Source organism: Falco naumanni, chromosome 5 (genome assembly GCF_017639655.2).
Source record: "Falco naumanni isolate bFalNau1 chromosome 5, bFalNau1.pat, whole genome shotgun sequence".
Lineage (NCBI taxonomy): Eukaryota > Metazoa > Chordata > Aves > Falconiformes > Falconidae > Falco > Falco naumanni.
Window position 1 is genome coordinate 31,730,502 of NC_054058.1, and position 17,837 is coordinate 31,748,338.

At 42.1% G+C, this 17,837-nt stretch overlaps 1 protein-coding gene across 1 annotated transcript in view; it reads right to left on the reverse strand.

Moving 5' to 3' along the window:
- Positions 1-1,710: 1,710 nt before the first annotated feature.
- Positions 1,711-17,837, reverse strand: part of NUAK1 (NUAK family kinase 1) — a 49,446-nt gene continuing 33,319 nt past the window's right edge. Inside the window, exons 3-7 of the mRNA XM_040595088.1 lie at positions 15,723-15,874; positions 14,353-14,418; positions 7,340-7,459; positions 6,908-7,040; positions 1,711-5,803 (exon numbers count right to left, since the gene is read on the reverse strand). Of these exons, the coding sequence (XP_040451022.1) occupies positions 4,650-5,803; positions 6,908-7,040; positions 7,340-7,459; positions 14,353-14,418; positions 15,723-15,874 (1,625 nt within the window). The 3' untranslated portion in view covers positions 1,711-4,649. The remainder of the gene's footprint in view (positions 5,804-6,907; positions 7,041-7,339; positions 7,460-14,352; positions 14,419-15,722; positions 15,875-17,837) is intronic.

Sequence of the window (17,837 nt, forward strand, 5' to 3'; positions counted from 1 at the left end):
CGCAGGATCAACAATTGAGATTATTGACTTTCAGAGGTAAAGAAAGTGTTATAATGGACAAGACTATTTGTGGCTGTATAAAAAAACCACTGTTGTTTTTGTCACTCATCTGCATAGCTCCCAAGGCTCCTGTCTTGCTGCCTTGCTCCTGTCTTGCCCAATCCATAAAAATTCAACAATTCCTGAGAAACACTAGAATCCCTGTGGAGCAAGCATGAAAGAAGACCAGGTCTGGCTACAGACTTACTATGTAACTTCAGCTAAGGCCTATCACTGCACACGTATCTCCTTTAATAAATAGGAAAATTAGACGCCCACCTCCTCGCCCCACCCCAGAAGTGTGCACTCTCAGAGCTGTACAAACATGTATGTAATTACTTCTCAGTGCTTGCCACATATGCACACCATACCCAGCCATCCAGAACTTTCCTTCTAAAAGTAATTTTTAAAACAGAACAAAGGGTTCAGCCTCAACTTCACTTTTTTCCCCCCAGTGTGTTAAAAAAAAAAAAAGAAAAAAGTTGTTGCATAATTGCTGTTACAGAAGAGACTAGCATTACATTTTCTACCACTCAGCACCCACACAGTTAGACCTTATTCACCTCAGGTACAAGAACACACGTGCTGACTTTGAATACATACCTCACAATTTCTGATTCAATTATCATACAGCAGCTAATCATTCCCTTTGTTATGTATTAACAGTTGTTTGCTTTTCTGCATCGTTGTTTTTTTCCCTTTATTCCTACTGTTTCTTAAGTGGTCATAATGAATAAACTTAGCACCTACAGCCATGGCTTCTTGCTTTAAAAGGCTCAAGAGAAAGAAAATTAATTAGAAAAAAAAAAGTCTTTTTTTGCATGATATCCAAAATTTGGGTCCTAATCTAAACCGCCTGTAATTTAAAAAGCAGAATATACACCACAGGTATCTTGGCTGACTGCATCAAGGGTGAAGTTTAATGGTGTCCTGCTCAGAGCCAATGTTACGACATTGCCAACCATTTCCTTCATTTTAACAAGTCCCCAGCACACACAGCATACCTAACACCCAATCTCCCTTATGATGCCCACCTGTTTTCCAAGAAAAACAATCTAAAGCCTTCTGGTTATCAAGGGTACTCCAAAAAAAAGAAAACTGACTCCCTTTTTCCCTCTCACCAGCTGATTATGCTGGCTGCTCAAAGACATCTGACTGAAATCATCCCACATTTGACAGCACTGGATGACCACCCGTCTTTTTGCCCAAATAACCCCTAAATTATACCAACAGGAACATTAACATTGCCAATAAAGTGTCCCTTTCCCTGCCAGGGAGGGAAAGGGACCATGACCATCTGTCTCTGGCCTACAAATGAGTTGTGTCGTGTCTGGTCAGCCAGCCTGCTCTGTCTCACCTGAAGCAGACCTGGCCCACAAACCCCTTTCATCTCTGGCAGAGAAAGCCCAGTCAGTTGTTCTTCTCCACCAAACATTTCTATAGCTGAAAGCTCTGGGTGTTCTGCAGTGCCAAATACTTCGTAGCACGGGAGTCTCTGCAGCCACCCACATTATATTCAAATGCACAAACGAGCCAAGAAGCTTTGCATAAACAACTTGGTACAATGTGCTGAGATGCTGCTGTATTTCTGCATGACAGGTTCATTACCGTTTGGCTTCAGCTTATGCTGATGTACAGTGAAAAAGAAAAAGGAGTGAGTGAGAGAGACCCTTCACAGTTACATTAATTTCATTTTATTTAATAAAAAACAGTATCAGATTAAAAATACAAACACTTCGGGTGATTATCCAGCGTTTTCCCCTGTGTGCCTCATAGACCTCAGACCAACCAAGGATTGGGAGAAAAAACAAAAAACCAAAAAATAACACCAAACAATTTTGGCTGGAGCTGTAAAATAACGTTGCACCAATTAAATTACACCAAATATATTATTATACCTTTGAAATGGCTTTCAGACCAATAAATAAAAAAAAAAAGACAAATTCAAATAAAAAAGTCAACTTTGTATTACAAAAAAATTAAATAAAAATCACAACACTAATAATAACAATGTGCAGTCAAGTTTTTTTGTTTTTTTCTTCTCTTCTAGGAATGATAACATGCCAGTAAACATGTAACATGCCAGTAACATGCCAGTAAATCCCTACATAACATTTCCAGTTTGGCAGCAAGCAGTCACTCACTCATTCACATTTGTACACAAGGAAGCAGGCCTGGGCAAGAGCCTTGGGAGATACGAGCCTTTGGGGTGCTCCTCGCTTCCCTGCCACGGCTGAGCTCCCTTCCCTTCATCCTGAAACCTCTATTAACCCATTCAAGGTTTAGCACCAGACCTGCAGGGAAGGTGTCAATCAGTGTAACCCCACCGACGTGATGCTCCAGCATGTCAGTGGGACACCACTGATCTACACCAGCTGAGGATCTGGCTCCTACGCTCCGGGGCACGAGTAACAAGCCGTGGCTGCAAAGCACATCCATCCTTGTTTCAGAAAGGCCATGGAGACTATACTGAGTTGTTTTAAAATGCACCACAGCAAACCTGTTAACTCAATACACTGCAAAACGGGGTGTTGATTTGGGATGGGCTAAAAGAGCACATGCAGGGCCTGTGAGAAGACGGGACATCTGAGTATCATACAGAGAGGTACACATCTACAGAGAAATGACCTGCAGTTGCCCTTCCTGAGCAAATGGACAGTGAGCCAAATTTCACTTGACCACCTGAGAGCACTCCTCTCACAGATTTCATGGTATTGATGCTGTTTACTCCAGGGCCAAATTTGGTCCAGTGTTTCACAATAAGTAAAGGTTCTCCATAGAAGAAGATTAACTGATTTAGGAAATCCAAGCTCATTCATCTTTATGCTAGGCACCCCAGCTGATTTTTAGGAGGACTAAACAGACTTAAGTACCAAGATACACCAAATAAGGAATCTGCAACTGAAATAGCTCCCTGCCTCTGACACCAACGATTTGTGGGCTTATCTCAGATTCCCAGGGAATCCTGAGGAACCCCATTCCATTTCCACACAGTCTCTAGGACTTGGGATACAGTGGGCCAAATTCTTCTTTCAGTTCCAGTTACAGGGTAGGAGTCAGAACAGAGCCTGCCACGTGCTCCTCTGCTCTGGGTATGTGTCTAGATAATTTTGCAGCTATGGAACCTTTGACATCATAGGCTGAAACCTGCCACCTACTCGCACCAGTGCATCTCCAAGACAGCCAGGGGCTATGTGCTCAAGGAAATGAGATTGAAATGGGCCTTAAGATTCCAGTTTGCCCGGGCCTGTCAAACACACAGTGCCTTTCTGACATAGGCGTACATTCAGGTAATCCAGTAGACCCATGTGGTACCTTTATGGGAGTTGAAGCCTTCAATCTGGATAGTTAGATATGTCTGAGAACACAAACACATATCCCTCTCATTTTTTTTCAAACTGGTATCATTGCACACAAAGTACCAGCTACACTATATAGAGCGTGGCCTGCAATTTTATGTTAACCATGTTATCAAATCTACCATTATCATTTCATTGCTCAATTCTTTCTGCTCCATTACAACCTACCTAGAAACATTTTCATTTGGAGAAAGGCATCTTTCCACTAACTTTCTGACCTCTATCCATTTCCTACATGCTACAATCTTCTCCTTGCCTAACATTCTGGTCACAAATTACCTGTCACCCTCAAATACTACAAGCTAACAGCAAAGTGGCACCATTTGCTGACTTCGACTGAACTCTAGATTGGAGGGTCAGTTAACCCTTGAGACCCTTTGTTAGTTCCATCTTCGGGCATTCATCTGGCTGGCCATTTTGGAAGAGTCACACATTGAACACACAGGTTGAAATGCCTTAAAAGGTCATTTATCTGCTGATAACATCCATTCCTTCCAGTTCCCATCATCATTTCTGTGACTCTGTTTTTGCTAGTAGGAGCAGAGGTTGGAAACAATATTAGGGCCTCCTGCTCACTGAACAGCAACAGCTGTGGAGAGGCCAAGATCTGAATGCCTGCTCCACCTCTTTTCCGCAGACACCTCGTGAGGTTATTCTGGGGTGAGCCTCTCAAATTATCCGTCCCAGAATGTGCTTAGAACCTCTCAGGCCACCATGGTGGAAGGGACCATGGTGATCACCTAGCCTGGCTTCCTGCATAACGCAAGCCAAAGATTTCCAATGTGCAATGACTGTATCCAGATGAATAACTTCAGGGGGAAATAAAGGCTGTCTTTCTAAAAGACATCCAAATTTGACTTGAAGAATTCAGTTCATTTCTTGATAAAGCTAATCCAATATTAATTACAAACCTCTCAAAACATGTGTCCCTCACTTCCAGTTTTAATTCTGTCTAGCTCTGACTTCAAGGCATCAAATCTTGATGCTTTTGTCTGCTAGATACTGATGTGATTTCATCACATATACAAAGACCAAAGGTTTTTCTCTGGTTAGGTAGGTAATATTTTGAGGACACAAAATTAGAGAAGTGTGAGATGGCTTTGGGTCTACTTCACTAGGAGTTCAGCTCAGTAGGCATAGTCAGCTCCTTTGAAGCAAAACCTACCATTGTCAGCAAATCAGTGACCTGGCCTACTCCATCATAAAGGTACACAGAAAAACTCCCTTCCCTCCCTTTCCATCTTCCCTCTGCTAGTTGAGCTTGTTGCAGATCTCTAGGGCTTTCTTGTAGACCTGAGTCACATCATCCATGTCTGTGAGAAGAGAAAAACTGCTGTCCCCCAGACGGTTGCGATAACGCTTTAGATATTGTGGCCGTGGGCGGTTCTGAAGTCCTTCGAAGTCTTGGATCTGGAGGAAATTTTCAGCAGAGACACAGCTCCGTATCCTCTGTCTGTTTGGCCTGTTCTCTTGCAAATCCAGCAAATCAAAGGAGTCACTGGACAAAATACTGTCGTCACTAATCACACTGGAAGGGCGACTGTAACTTCGAGGTAATGCATCCCCAGGCAAGACCACTTCTTCCATGGCCTCCAGTGTTGGTGTGTCAGGGCTAATCAAAGCAGATTCAGTGCTGCTGGTAGAATACTTGCTGTTATGTTTCAAGATGCCCTTACGCCTGCAGGAATGACTGTAAGACCCATTTCTGGATGGCTCTGTGACCCCTGGAGAAGTGTCACTGTTTACTGTCTCATCATTATTGTCCAAGAGTTCAGAAGATTCACTTCGCTCTGGAGAGGAGTAATAGCCGGACTCCCTCTGCTGAGTCTTCTTTAAGATTCCTTTTTTTGGCATTAGTGAAGACTGCTTAGTGCCGTATTTGCCCGCTACCTCTCCCTCCACAACACTTTTAATGGCTACGCCAGTCCTACACAACTCTTGCTCCAGCTTAAAAGCAGAGGGTAACACTGGGCTGACCACTCCTTCAATGAAACCTGCACTGTGAGATCGATGTTCACTGTTGCTCCTTTTCTTCAGGATGCCTTTGGGTCTCTTGGAGGTGGGTTTGGATGCATTTTCAGCTCCTCCTTCCTGGATGGACTGTGCAATGTCATTTTCCTTTTTTGATTTTTTCAGAGACCTTTGTCTCTCTAGTGTAACTTCAGGACCTTTGGGCTTAGAAAGGCACTTCATTTTGGTATCAGTCTCTGGTTGGAGGCCAGTAGAACGGTGATGCCAATCAATGAATCTTGCCAGCAATGGGGACTCAGAGTCCCTCATGGCATCACAGTCACAAACACTGCTCTTGTAGCCCCAGTTCACCCACCAGTGGTTGGCAATGTCTTCAATGGTTGCTCGGCGTTCAGGGTTCACCATCAGCATCCATCTGATAAGACCACGAGCATCTGTGGACAAAGAATGGAATATAAAATATTTAGAATATGGGCATTCTTAGTTTTGTCCATTTGGGCATTATGGGCATATGGGCATTAAATGTCTTAGTCCATTTAAATTGGAAGGGTGAAGTCAACCAAATGAGCAAAAATAATGCTTCTTACAACACGAGAAGTGAAAAGGGGCAAGGCTTTGGTCATCAGTCAATGTTGGAAAATGCATTTGTGTACTACTTCTTATCAGAAGAACATGATTTACCCTCACAAATGTACACTTGGTTATCAAAGACATTAATATTTGTACCGTATTAATCAGTGAATAGTTCCATATTACTGAAGGAAGTCACCAACCTATTGACTCTAATCATTACAAAACTTAGAGGAAAACAAAGGGGAACTGGGGTGTTTTAAATGGTCGACACATTATTGCTTTTGTATTTATTTTTTCCATAAAAAGTGTAGTCTTCTGTATATTTTAAAACTATATTTTCATAAAGAGAGCAAGAAGGCAGAAAATTGAAAGGGACGGTAAACAAATGATACAAGATAAATATTAATTTAAATATAATATGTTTAAGGCTGGAAGGAGTCATTATAACCAATGACCTGGACTTAGGTGATGCTTTTCCATCAGGTGACTGCTTAACGTGTTATCCTCTAAGTGGAAGTAAAAGCGAACGCAGTGGCATTAATTCAGATTCTGGCCTGCCTTCTTGGATAAGACTGCATCACTGAGCATTCGTCTTCTCTCTGCTTGTGATATACCACAGTGTAGAGGACTGATCTGTACCAGTATGTTATATCAGTTTACAGCTTGTCTGAACAATTCCACTTGCAATAGCTAACAGACCTTCCACTGTCATAGATCTAGTTAAAAGAGCCCATTACAGCTTCCCCAAGGCAATAAAATCTATCTGCTATAAAACTTTAATTTCAAAAGGGCTTTTGGTAAATGCTGTACCCAGATGGGAATTGATAGCAGATGAAGTCAGTAGTCAAATATTTTTTTTCTTCATCGTTCTAATATGACAACAAAACATGTTGGAAGCGGCTGGGAAAACCCTCCATTCTGAACTCCTATCAGCTCAATACATTGCCCTCACTCTTTTTTTATACCTGAGGTCTGTGTTGGCTCACGGTATTCTCCACTGCTGATCTGCCTGATGAGGTTCTTGTGATCAAAGCCATCAAAGGGCATGGTTCCATAAACCAGAGTGTAAAGCAATACACCAAGGGCCCAGCTGTCAACCTGAAATACAGACAATGCATGTGAAGCCCAGGAAAAAGCTGATCACCACCCTTCTCACTGCCATTAGCACCACAAGGGCAGCATCACATCCCACTGCGCCTACTGATGGGCAAACCAGTATCTAACATCTGACTAAACACAGGCAAATAAAAGCAAACGAAGACAACTTGAGAACTTGCAGTATGGGAGAGACCCAAGTGAACCCGCATGCACAGTAACACAGGCATTAAGACTAACCCTCAAGAACACTATCGTCAAAGACATCCTCATAACATCACAGAAAAGCCGACCCTTCTTACCTCTGGGCCTCTGTAAGGTCGTCCATTAACTATTTCAGGGGAAGCATACAGTGGGCTTCCACAGAAGGTCTGTAGAAACTTGTCTTTGTGATAAAGGTTGGAGAGTCCAAAATCAGCGATCTGCAAGTAGAATTGCACAAGGTATCTGTAGTACTAACAATATCTTAATGCAACAGAAAATCCTCTATCAAGAAAGACTTAGCTATATTTGACCCTGCTGTAGGGCAGAGGTCTCACTGTGGATAATCTCTCAAGTTCCCTGGCCAACCCATCATTCTATGATTTTTTGACTTTTCTCTCTAAAGATCCTCCAGAGGAGAAGAGTCCCCAGGTTAAATCCTCCATGTTAGGGATAAGGATGCTTTGGTCCCATTCACAGTCGGTCACTGACTGACTGCACAACCAACTGTCAGTCAGTAATTTTATCCTGGATGAATTGCATATGCTTGCAAAGATGATCTCCTATTGTGAGGCACTGGGCCTGCTGTCCACTTCGTGCTCTTCATCTTGTATCATCATTAACACCAAAGGAAAGCAAGCAGAAAGTACTACCGTTCTTATCGCACACGTGCAAGCCAAAAGCCAAGACCTTTAAATCCAACAGGAGAAGTCAGGCAGGAGTGTCACAGGAAACTAAGCATTACAGAAGCACAGGAAAATAAGCATTACAGAAGAAAGTGATTTTTAAAATCATCTGGAACTTAGTTACACTTTAAGGAGGGGGAAAGTGAGGCACTCACTAACTCTTCCAGATTCAGGGACTCCAGCTGAGGAATCTGAGCTGTTAAGCACACAAGATGTCTATCATGAGATAATAAACACAAGTCTGGTTCCTAATGGGAAACAATGGGCCCAAATCCGGCTTTCCCAACACAAACAAAACTTCACTTGAGACTGTTGGGAATTTTGCCCATGTAGGAATTGCAGGATCAGGTCCAAATATTTTGTTTACTTCAATTCTCTGTTCTTGTTCTTACAAAACAAAGGCTGAGGATAGCAACACCAAAATACTCCCACAACCTTTGCAGTTCCTTTGTTTCTCTAGCACAAGGCAACACATCTCATTTTTTATCTTGTTTAAAACCCAAACGCTTCTGTTTCCCAGAGGTACTTTTATTACTGCCCACTATTGACATAAGGCATATAAAAAAGACATAAAGCACAGGCATAAAAAAGGTATTACAGCTATAAGACACAGGAGTTTTCTCCAGGTTTCCTTCACGTACTTCAGGCCTTTTCTACTGGAACAAAATTAAATCCCAGGAATTTTCACAAGAGAAAATTCAAGAAAATATAAAGTGAATGGAAAAGAGAAGGATTTACATCATTCACTCCTGACTTTCTAAAATGTGTGTCATCAGTGCCTTTAGTACCTGTTTAAATGCAATGTCTAGAGAACTCTTGGGAGACATAAAGTCTTTGTGGCTACTATCTAAACTCCTACAGTTATACCTAAAAATGTCACAGCTGAGACCAAAATGAACAGGGTTGGTGAAGTATGGGCAGAAGTTCCCAATTTTATTTCTTTACCCCAAAATAGAAATATATATACATACACACACACACTTTATAAATAGATATAAATGCATAGATATAGAGACTTCCAAGTAAGAAATATAAACTTTTTTATAAGATGTAATTTTCCCAAGATTTTTAAAGTCACAGGGCAAATATGAGATTTCATGCTCCACCTTATCCTATTGTTCTGCTTGTTCAGGTGTTCCACTGACAATTTTGTCGCATAATATCCTGCTCAAAAAGCAGGTGATTCCTGTTCACTAATGTTAATTCATCTCACCACATCCATTCATAGTTCGAAGTCACTCGGTCCCTCAAACAGCGTATTATCAAGCCACAGCAGAAAATTCAACCCTTAAATAAATGTGGTTTGTAAAATCTTCATTGTATGGCTGGAATGTCATTGAAAACAGCTGGTGTACAACTGCAGTCTGCAAACATATTCTCATGGCTCAGATTGCACTTAATTGCTCTAAATTCCATTTTCTTATCAAGTCACCCTGCCTGGCTTGCAGGAAGTTGGTTTTAAGCCTTATGAAGTGTGCCCTGTCAATCAGGGGAAGAATGGGATCATTTCAGTGTTAAAAATTCATGCTGGTCATTGAGTTTTATTTTAGTTCAGGATGCAGCTAAGACAAGGACAAACACTGCACAGTGTGATTCCTTAAGAAAATACATTCCCTTAACACCATGGAATGTATAAAATGTATGTGGATGTGCATGAAAATATATATATATATATATATAGGGATACACATACCATTGTTCACACTAAGAAAGTCTCAGACTTGGGCATTCATGTTTTCATTTTGACCATTCAGGAAAAGAGTATTTATGTTACAGTCCACTCCCATACTCACAGACTGATGTTTATCAGCTTTTCCCATTAAAACTGTCATGCCCCCCCAAAACAAGATTAATTGAAGCCAACATTACTTCATGTTCTTGGCACTTAAATGGAACTAAGGCATCAAGTCAAAAAAACTTCCTAAATTGGGAGGAGCGGGGAAATGGACTTTTATCCCCCTCCCTTCAGGAGGTGTATGTTTCATATTTACTGTTAGCTATGATAAACCAGATGTAATTTATTGGTTCAGTGTGGACTATAAATTCCATGAAGTTCACACTCATGGAAATTGTCAGTTTTATCCCATTTAGGAATCTGTCTCTTTGTACTGTAGATAGAGAAATAATTAGGTCTCTTAAAGCAAATGAAACGTATGTGCAGTCAGTGAGACTTCCAGCAAGGTAAATCCCAATTACATGTACTTACACTGTATATATGAAACCCTCATGGGTTTTTAGTGGTTAGTCTGATTGGTGTCCCCTTACCAGCCCAAGAGAAAGTGCAGTTAGAAGGATTATGTTACTATTATACTTGCATTTTTCTCTCCTTCTATCACTTTGGGGTTGATCATACAGTTTATGTCAACCTCTTCTAGACATCTCTTTTAGGTACAATTCCCAGCCCAGGAGCTGCCACAGCCCTACTGTGAACAAGGAGGCCCCCTCCATCGTGCCAGGTGGCGTGACAGAGGTGTCCCTGGGGGCAGGTTGTGGCAAGGGGCAGGGACACAGGGTCTGGATAAGCCATCAAGAGGCACCAATTCCCTGGCTGCCGCACTGGGCAACAGTTTCTCTCATCCCCTCCTTTTAAGAATGTAGATACTGGGGAGAGCGGCAGTGCTTGGGGACATGTGACATGATTCTCATCAGGCCAAACTGCAGGAGCTATGGGTGAACGGAGGCAGCTACATCCTTGCCCCGCTGCTATTTCTTCTAGTAAATTCATACATACAATAAACCAAAAACTAGCATCCTCAGTCCCTTTGAAAACTCATGAAGAGAAGAAGGCTCCCCAAAAGGCTTTTTTGAAGACCACCAAAGGCAGATGCCTAAAGCTATCACAAGTTTCTTCCCACAAAGGGCTTTCTAACTCACCAACTCAGGGCAGTTCTTTCAGTGCTTGGGGGCTGCCTGAGCCGTGCTGCCTGTCTGATACTATGAACAATGATATTCTCTTAATGGGATAAAAATGCCAGTGAGAGGCTGCTCTGCCACTGCGTGGTGGGGGCAGCAGCTGTACCCACCCCCAGAAACCCAGGGCAAGCAGACAGGGCAGCTCTGAGTCACCTAGAGCCGGAAGGTGGAAGTCACCAAGTGCAGGCAGCTGAAAGGAGAACGGAGTAAATTTCAAGGTGAACTGTGCTGTTAGCAGCTGGCACATGGATGAGGAAAGAGGGGTTTGTACACACTGCAGAAACCTCAATTTCATTGCCACATTATTTCTTTAAAGAACATGGCACCATGAACAAAGTAAGAAAGCAAATGAGGCTGCAGTGTCTTGGTGAGGTTTAGCTCCAGGATTGTACCCCACTATTGACCTCCGCAGCCAGGCTAGATCCCAGGAGAAACATGCACACTCGGGGTTTCTGCAAGATAGTTGGGTGCGTATCTGGGGGGGCAAGGTACTGTTTGATTAATTGGCTGGATGAACTCCTTGTACCCCACAGATCTGCATGCATGTTCAGTCTCACAAGTGTTTAAAACTCATTTTATTCACTTGTATTTGCTGCATTTAGGGGGTTTAAGTAATAGTTTGCAGGAAATATCAGCACATACACCAAGTCCCTGGGAAACATAATAATATACTACAGATCAGATCACTTTCTTCCCCTCATCACCCTCTACCTAATTTTTTGTCAGCTTTCAGACACTGGTGTTTCATAGTTGCTGTAGTCCAACACATGACTGTTGCCAGAGACTTTTACTCTTTAAAAAAAGCTGTTTATGTCTCCATGCCCTGTTTCATGCCCTTCATTTAATTAGCTAAAATTTAAAAATGGTTTCCAAGTTAGTGTAGTATCATGTAAAATGGCTTGGGGCCCTTTTAGGTCAGATAATAATTTCTAATGGATTACTTGTCCTCTTTATTTCCTGTTCTAAAAGTATTTCTTAAGTTGCTATACATGGATCTATTTTTACCACAACTTGTTTTTTCTTCACATTACTATGACATGCTTGTGTATATGATAATGTAGAGATCACTGGCTTCTTCAGAAAGATGTATGTAGTTGCACATTGCACCCAAGAACAAAGGGATTACTTTCATTTTCTCGTTCTTGAAACCAAACTGATAATTTTGGAGGTGCTTTGTAACCCACTGAATGAAATATAAATACTGAGAAAGTACAGATAAGACTATCATTCCATTTCTAGAAAATGCCTTCCACTGAGTATTTGAAGCCATCAGTCAATATCAAACCCCAAACTGCATATTTCCTTTTTTTGTCTGAATAAACCATATTTAAATACTCTCAGAATGAGAATCTGATAAATTTGCTACTAATAAATAATTTACAGCTCCATATGTGTTTCCTTGGCAACAGTTACTGTTTAGTGAAACAAAGAAATAGGGTAAAGTAAGATTTTGTGCAAGTAACATAGAAACCACAGTAACATATTCAAAGCTTCAGCATCAGGGAAATAGTGGCAGTGTGCTTAATATCAAGTACTCAAAGCTGATCTTAGTCACAAGGTGTGAAAAACCAGAAAGCAGGAAGAAAAAGGAAAACAATTCAAAAAGATCTCTCTTGAAGTAATCCAAATTCAAACACTACTGACAGTAAGATGTATGAAATACCAACCGCCTCCAAAATTCGGTCTATTTGTTAAGCTTTGTGAGACCCTTTGCAGAAACAGTTACCAGGGGACAGCAAGGGAGCTTGCGGCCACCTACCCACACCAAGGCAGCCTTGCCCGCTCAGAGGTGTGCCTTACAGTTTGCAGAGAAGTAACTGAGGAAAGGCTGGAAATATGCAAAATACCTACCCGGTAGCTTAAACACACCACCCCGGTTCAGTAAAGGGAAGCCTTCAAGAAAAAGATGACCAAATGATTGGAAGGGATGTGGGGGGTTACGGCTACCCGAATTTCTCCCACAGCAGTGCCACTCGCTATGGCAGCTGAAATGCATTTGTGGTTCTGAAGGCCCTGGGTCAGCTCCATGGTCTGGACACAAACACATAGCTACCTGTCCCTGCCCCATCCTCCTGCTCTCCCATAAAGAAGAGAGGGGAGGGAGCGGAGCTTTCTGACAAAGCACAGCTCCCCAGGGGCTTGGAGGCGTGATCGGTTTTGCATATGAGGACCACAGTGCAGATCCAGGCCACCGCAGCTAGCAAATTCCCCAAATTCCTCTTTTCTCTCAAGAATTCTCTGATTAGCTGGGAAGATAGTTTGGCGTGTAATGCGGAAAGAAAGGTCATCCTGCCTGCGGAAGCCTGTTTCGTATACAATGTCCTAGAAAGGCTACTTTTTGTTTCAGTGCTGCTGAGAACAGCTGGGGCTGCTGCAGCCACCATCCCTGTAGGAACAGGAGTGGCGAGGTTCGCCTTAACACTGGATGTTAACAGCAAAACATCCAAGCATTGCATTGGATGGGCTTTCTGTAAAAACTATTTTTAGAAACCACATATTTATGTGCCTTTAATCCACTAGTTGATCCAAGTTAGCTTCTGTCATCAGCCTTACACACATGGCAGCTACCATATGTTACTTTCCATTTCCATTGCACATCAGCTTAAAATGAAGACAATCTCTCCAGCGTGAAGCGCAGAAGACAGCGCGTGCAGCCCCGTGGCTTTCAGTGGAGACAAAATGAAGATCTGGGCTATTTACATATCTGGCTATGCAGGGAGCTCCTCAGTTACTTTGTTAATTAAGCAAGGATGCCCAAGTATCAGCAGAAACTCTTTGGTGTCCCTCCCTCTATTTGTTTGCCCATAGATGAGTGCACCCAGCCACCCTCGAGTCCAGCTACCCAGGGAGGAACAAAGCTGAAAGTGAAACAGGTTCAGCCACCTGGAACCTACACTTATCTCTACATTATTTATCTTTGTAGTACAGCTATTAGGAAAAAAAAGAAGATGGGAAAAAAAAGGTCATTCCCATGCTTTCACTGGGGAGAAATGACATGGAAATAACATCACTGACATCACTATCCAAAGTATACATTTATGTCTGCAGTTCCAAGGCCATTTCCTAATGAAGCACATGTGCTTTGCTAGGTTTATTTTGAAACTCTATTTGCTTATTTTCCAGCCATGATCAAAAGGACATTCAGAGTGTTCTGTAGGAGGCACTTGAATCCTGTAGACCTGGACAGTTTTTTCCTACCCCAGCAGCAGCCAGCAATAATATCATTCATACAATAAACCTGACAGCATGAAATGCTCTGCTGTTTCCTACCAGTAAATAGATACTGCTTTGGGAATTGTGGCCCTTGCGTAGCAGGGCAGGGCCTTCTCCCCCAAATTATGCAAACCTTCATTTAGCATGTATGACTGGTCACCCCAACCTCCAAACCCTTGAGCCTCTTGCCAGATGCTGTTGCTTAGTAGCTGTTGCCATAACACTGGCTCTTCTAATACCTTGGATAAAGATGTTACAAAACATGCAAATCCATTCTGAGAAGCTGAGAAAAATAATCCTACCTTAATATTAAAATTGTCATCAAGAAGGATGTTTTCCAATTTTAGGTCCCTGTGGACAACACCGTTCTGAAACAAGGAAGAAAAAAACCGGGGGAGTACGTGAGAAAATAGTGGGAAAATTAAAGGTGAGCTGGCAGGGTGGTCTTTGCATTGACATTTCAGGGCTGATTTCACTGTCATAACCGGCACGGCCCAGTGACTAGTGACAGGCGATGCATTAGTCATTTGGTGTGTGGTTAAGGGAAGAATGAATGGAATCTGTCCTCCCACAAAGCCTCTAAAACAGCAGGGGGGTTGGGGGATGGAGGGCTGGAGGGTGTCTTTTCGGAACTTAATTCCATCCTGGATCCTGCCCCCACTGTGTGAAAGCAATATATTCTCCTCAGGCACCAGAAAACAGTATCTGTCAATGACGCTAGTCCTTACAAAAGCCCTTATTCCGCCAATGTGCAGCCATGTGGATTGGGGGAGTTATAATCCTAAAGCACTGTAAATGTTAGGGATGGAAGCGAACAAGCTGGGTTTAAGTCAGAGCCTTCTGTAAAGAAATTTGGGGGAAATTAACTGCACAGGGAAGGGTGTGCAGCTTTTCAGCGCTGCACAGTGAGGATTTTGAAAACCTCCTTTGTTTATCAAAATGCAAGTGGAGATTAAAGTGTTTAAGAATCCAAACAAAAAATCACCTGCTCATTGCCTTTAGTTTCATGCAAGTTTTGGCTCTATGCAGTTGGTTCATAAGCAGTGATAAAAGGACCATGACAACAGCCAGTCAGCTACCTTGGATTTAACTGCCTAAATTGTCATTCTAGTGGGTACCATGATGGATAAAGTCATTAGCAAAAGGCATCTTTCTAGTGCTACCGCTACATCTGGAAAAGTTACTTTTGCCTGTTCAGAATGAATGCATACTAAAGCTCATCCGTGAAAACTCCTACCCTTCTCTTGGCTTTTTTCTTTCATATATCTTATCTCCTATTCTAAAGTTGCTCACTTGTATATTCAAATTGCAAACTATCATTCATTTGAATGTATTAATATTAATGTTGTAGAAATTCTATGGGATGCCTTTTCTAGTTAATGCTGTTAATTTTTTTTTCTTTAATGTTAGAAGAATTATTTCAAAGGCAAAAATGCAATGTAGGGCTAATGTAAGGGAGTGGCTGGTATCTGCCATAACACAGGAAAACATCTTTAGTCCTTAAAAACAGGCAGTGAACTACTGTAGCACTTTTAATGAAGATCTGTTGCACTAATATAATCATATGCTGTGATACTTAATAATGAATGCTGTTGCCTCAGACATGCTTTAACATATATAAGTGACTAATCAGTCTTCAAATAGCATTTTTAATATCAAATATATTGCTCACCTTGTGGCAGTAATGTACAGCAGAGACTATCTGTCGAAAGAAGTGTCTTGTCTCTCTTTCACTTAATCTCCGCCTCTCACTGATGTAATCATACAACTCTCCTTTACTTGCATATTCCATGATGATCACAATCTTATCTTTATTTTCAAACACTGCACAAGATAAAAGAAAAAAACACCACTGTTGATTCAACACGTTTGAAAACTGACACTTTAAAGAGTGAAGAAGACTCAGAATGACTGAATCCATCCTATATCACCACTGCAGCCTGGAGAGAGGTATTACCAACCCCATTGCAAAAACCAAGTTCCAAAGCTAAATTTTTCTCAGAGGAAGTTTACAATATTTCAGATCAAGAGAAGAAAGTGGAGGCCATCTTCACTTTCATATGGCTACATGAAAGAGGCTCTTTGCCTCTATAATACAGGGTCACAGGGCAGCAACATCAACTTGATCCTAATGAGGTGAGGTGGATACCTGTGCCAGCAACACCTGAATACTAACACCTGTCCCAACAGGGACTGCCTCTTACCAATAGTCCTCTTGAGGCCAAAGGACCAAAGAAAACAAGAGCTTTCATATAATTTGGAAAGGGTTAATAGAAAGCATAATAAACTGTCTCCAACGACTGGCTGATACAGGATTGCCATTTGGCTTGTAACGACTGTTGGTTGGCTCTTGCCTACCATCAAAATCCAATAAGTCAATTGATGTATGTGTCCTCTTCCAGCCCAGCTCTGTGCAACAGCACGGTGGGCACAGCAACTTGAGCTAGCAGCAGCTCCAATGTCTCTGGAGCTGTACAGCTCTTGTCAGTATGGCTCTGCACCCTGTCTCATGCACGCAACTCATCCTCAAGCTTACTTATCTCCTGCCTCCACTGCGTGTCCCATCATCTGCTGTACATATATCCTTTGCCACTTGCGCAGAGCTGGCAGCAATGTGTAACTCCCATACAAGCAGTGCAAGGAACATTCATCCAATGCACGTCACAACTTGACTGTTCTTTAGGACTGAAGGCACTCTGTGCCACATGCTGTCAAGAACTTCACTGAGAGTTGCAGATAACTAAATATTTAATCTAGTAAAGCAGACTGTGAGTAGTTTCAAATTGCCATAGTGCCCTGGCTGCTACATGGTTTTTCCATTCTGACACCAAAAATCCACTGGAAACTTCCTGCACCTGCCGTAAATAACCACTGCACATATTAAAACATGGTGATTTTCCTTTTCTTTCTATCTGTGGCAGCAGCCTGCTGAGGCTAGGTCACACCGGCAGCAAAGCATCTGCAAATTAACGAGGTTACAGGGGTTATTACAAATGGATGCTGGTTTTGACCAGCTCTACTGGAATGATGCCTTCCTATCTTTAGCAAAGCTCTGCCAGTAGTCATCAGCGTTTAAAAACACAAAAATTAAAACAAAAAAAAAAAAACAACTTCAGCTTTTGCAGTGGAATGTGAAGCTGCCTTTCTCAACGCAGATATTTACTGCTTTTAGGCTTTGTCTCATGTCCTCTCACACCTTGTCACTCAACTCCACAAGCCAAAGCCTCTGCAGTTCCCTCTAACACCCCTGAAGCCCAGCCAAACAGCTCTGATAAAAGGGAGAGCAAACAGCCAGATAAAACCAGCCACTTACTTGTCTGCTGGCCTCACTGTATCCCAAAGAGGAGGCTCCTGCCAGTGATTGCATCCTATGTGCATCCTCATTAGCAATAAACTTAAGAAACTGGAAGAGCCGTCTCTGGATGGATTACACTTACAGTATCCTCTCCAAGAATGACAGAATGATATTGTCTGGGAAAAACTAAGCATGCCCTGTGCCATATAGGGAAGTGCAGTGATGTGCTACCAATAAAGCAGTGATGCACACACTCGTTTCTCTAAGCCTGGAAAGGCTTGTTAGATACAGGGTTGTTTAGGAAGGTAAAGAGAAAGAGTTTCAGTAAGCTGAGACAAATCACTAAAAATGCTCTTATTTAAGAGTTTTTCTTTAAAACAAACAAACAACAACAACCCCAAAACAATCCTCCACCTCCTCAAAAAAACCCACCTGATTTAATGAGTTAGGGGTTTTTACATCATGAACATAGAGGCAAAGCTGCCACGTGGC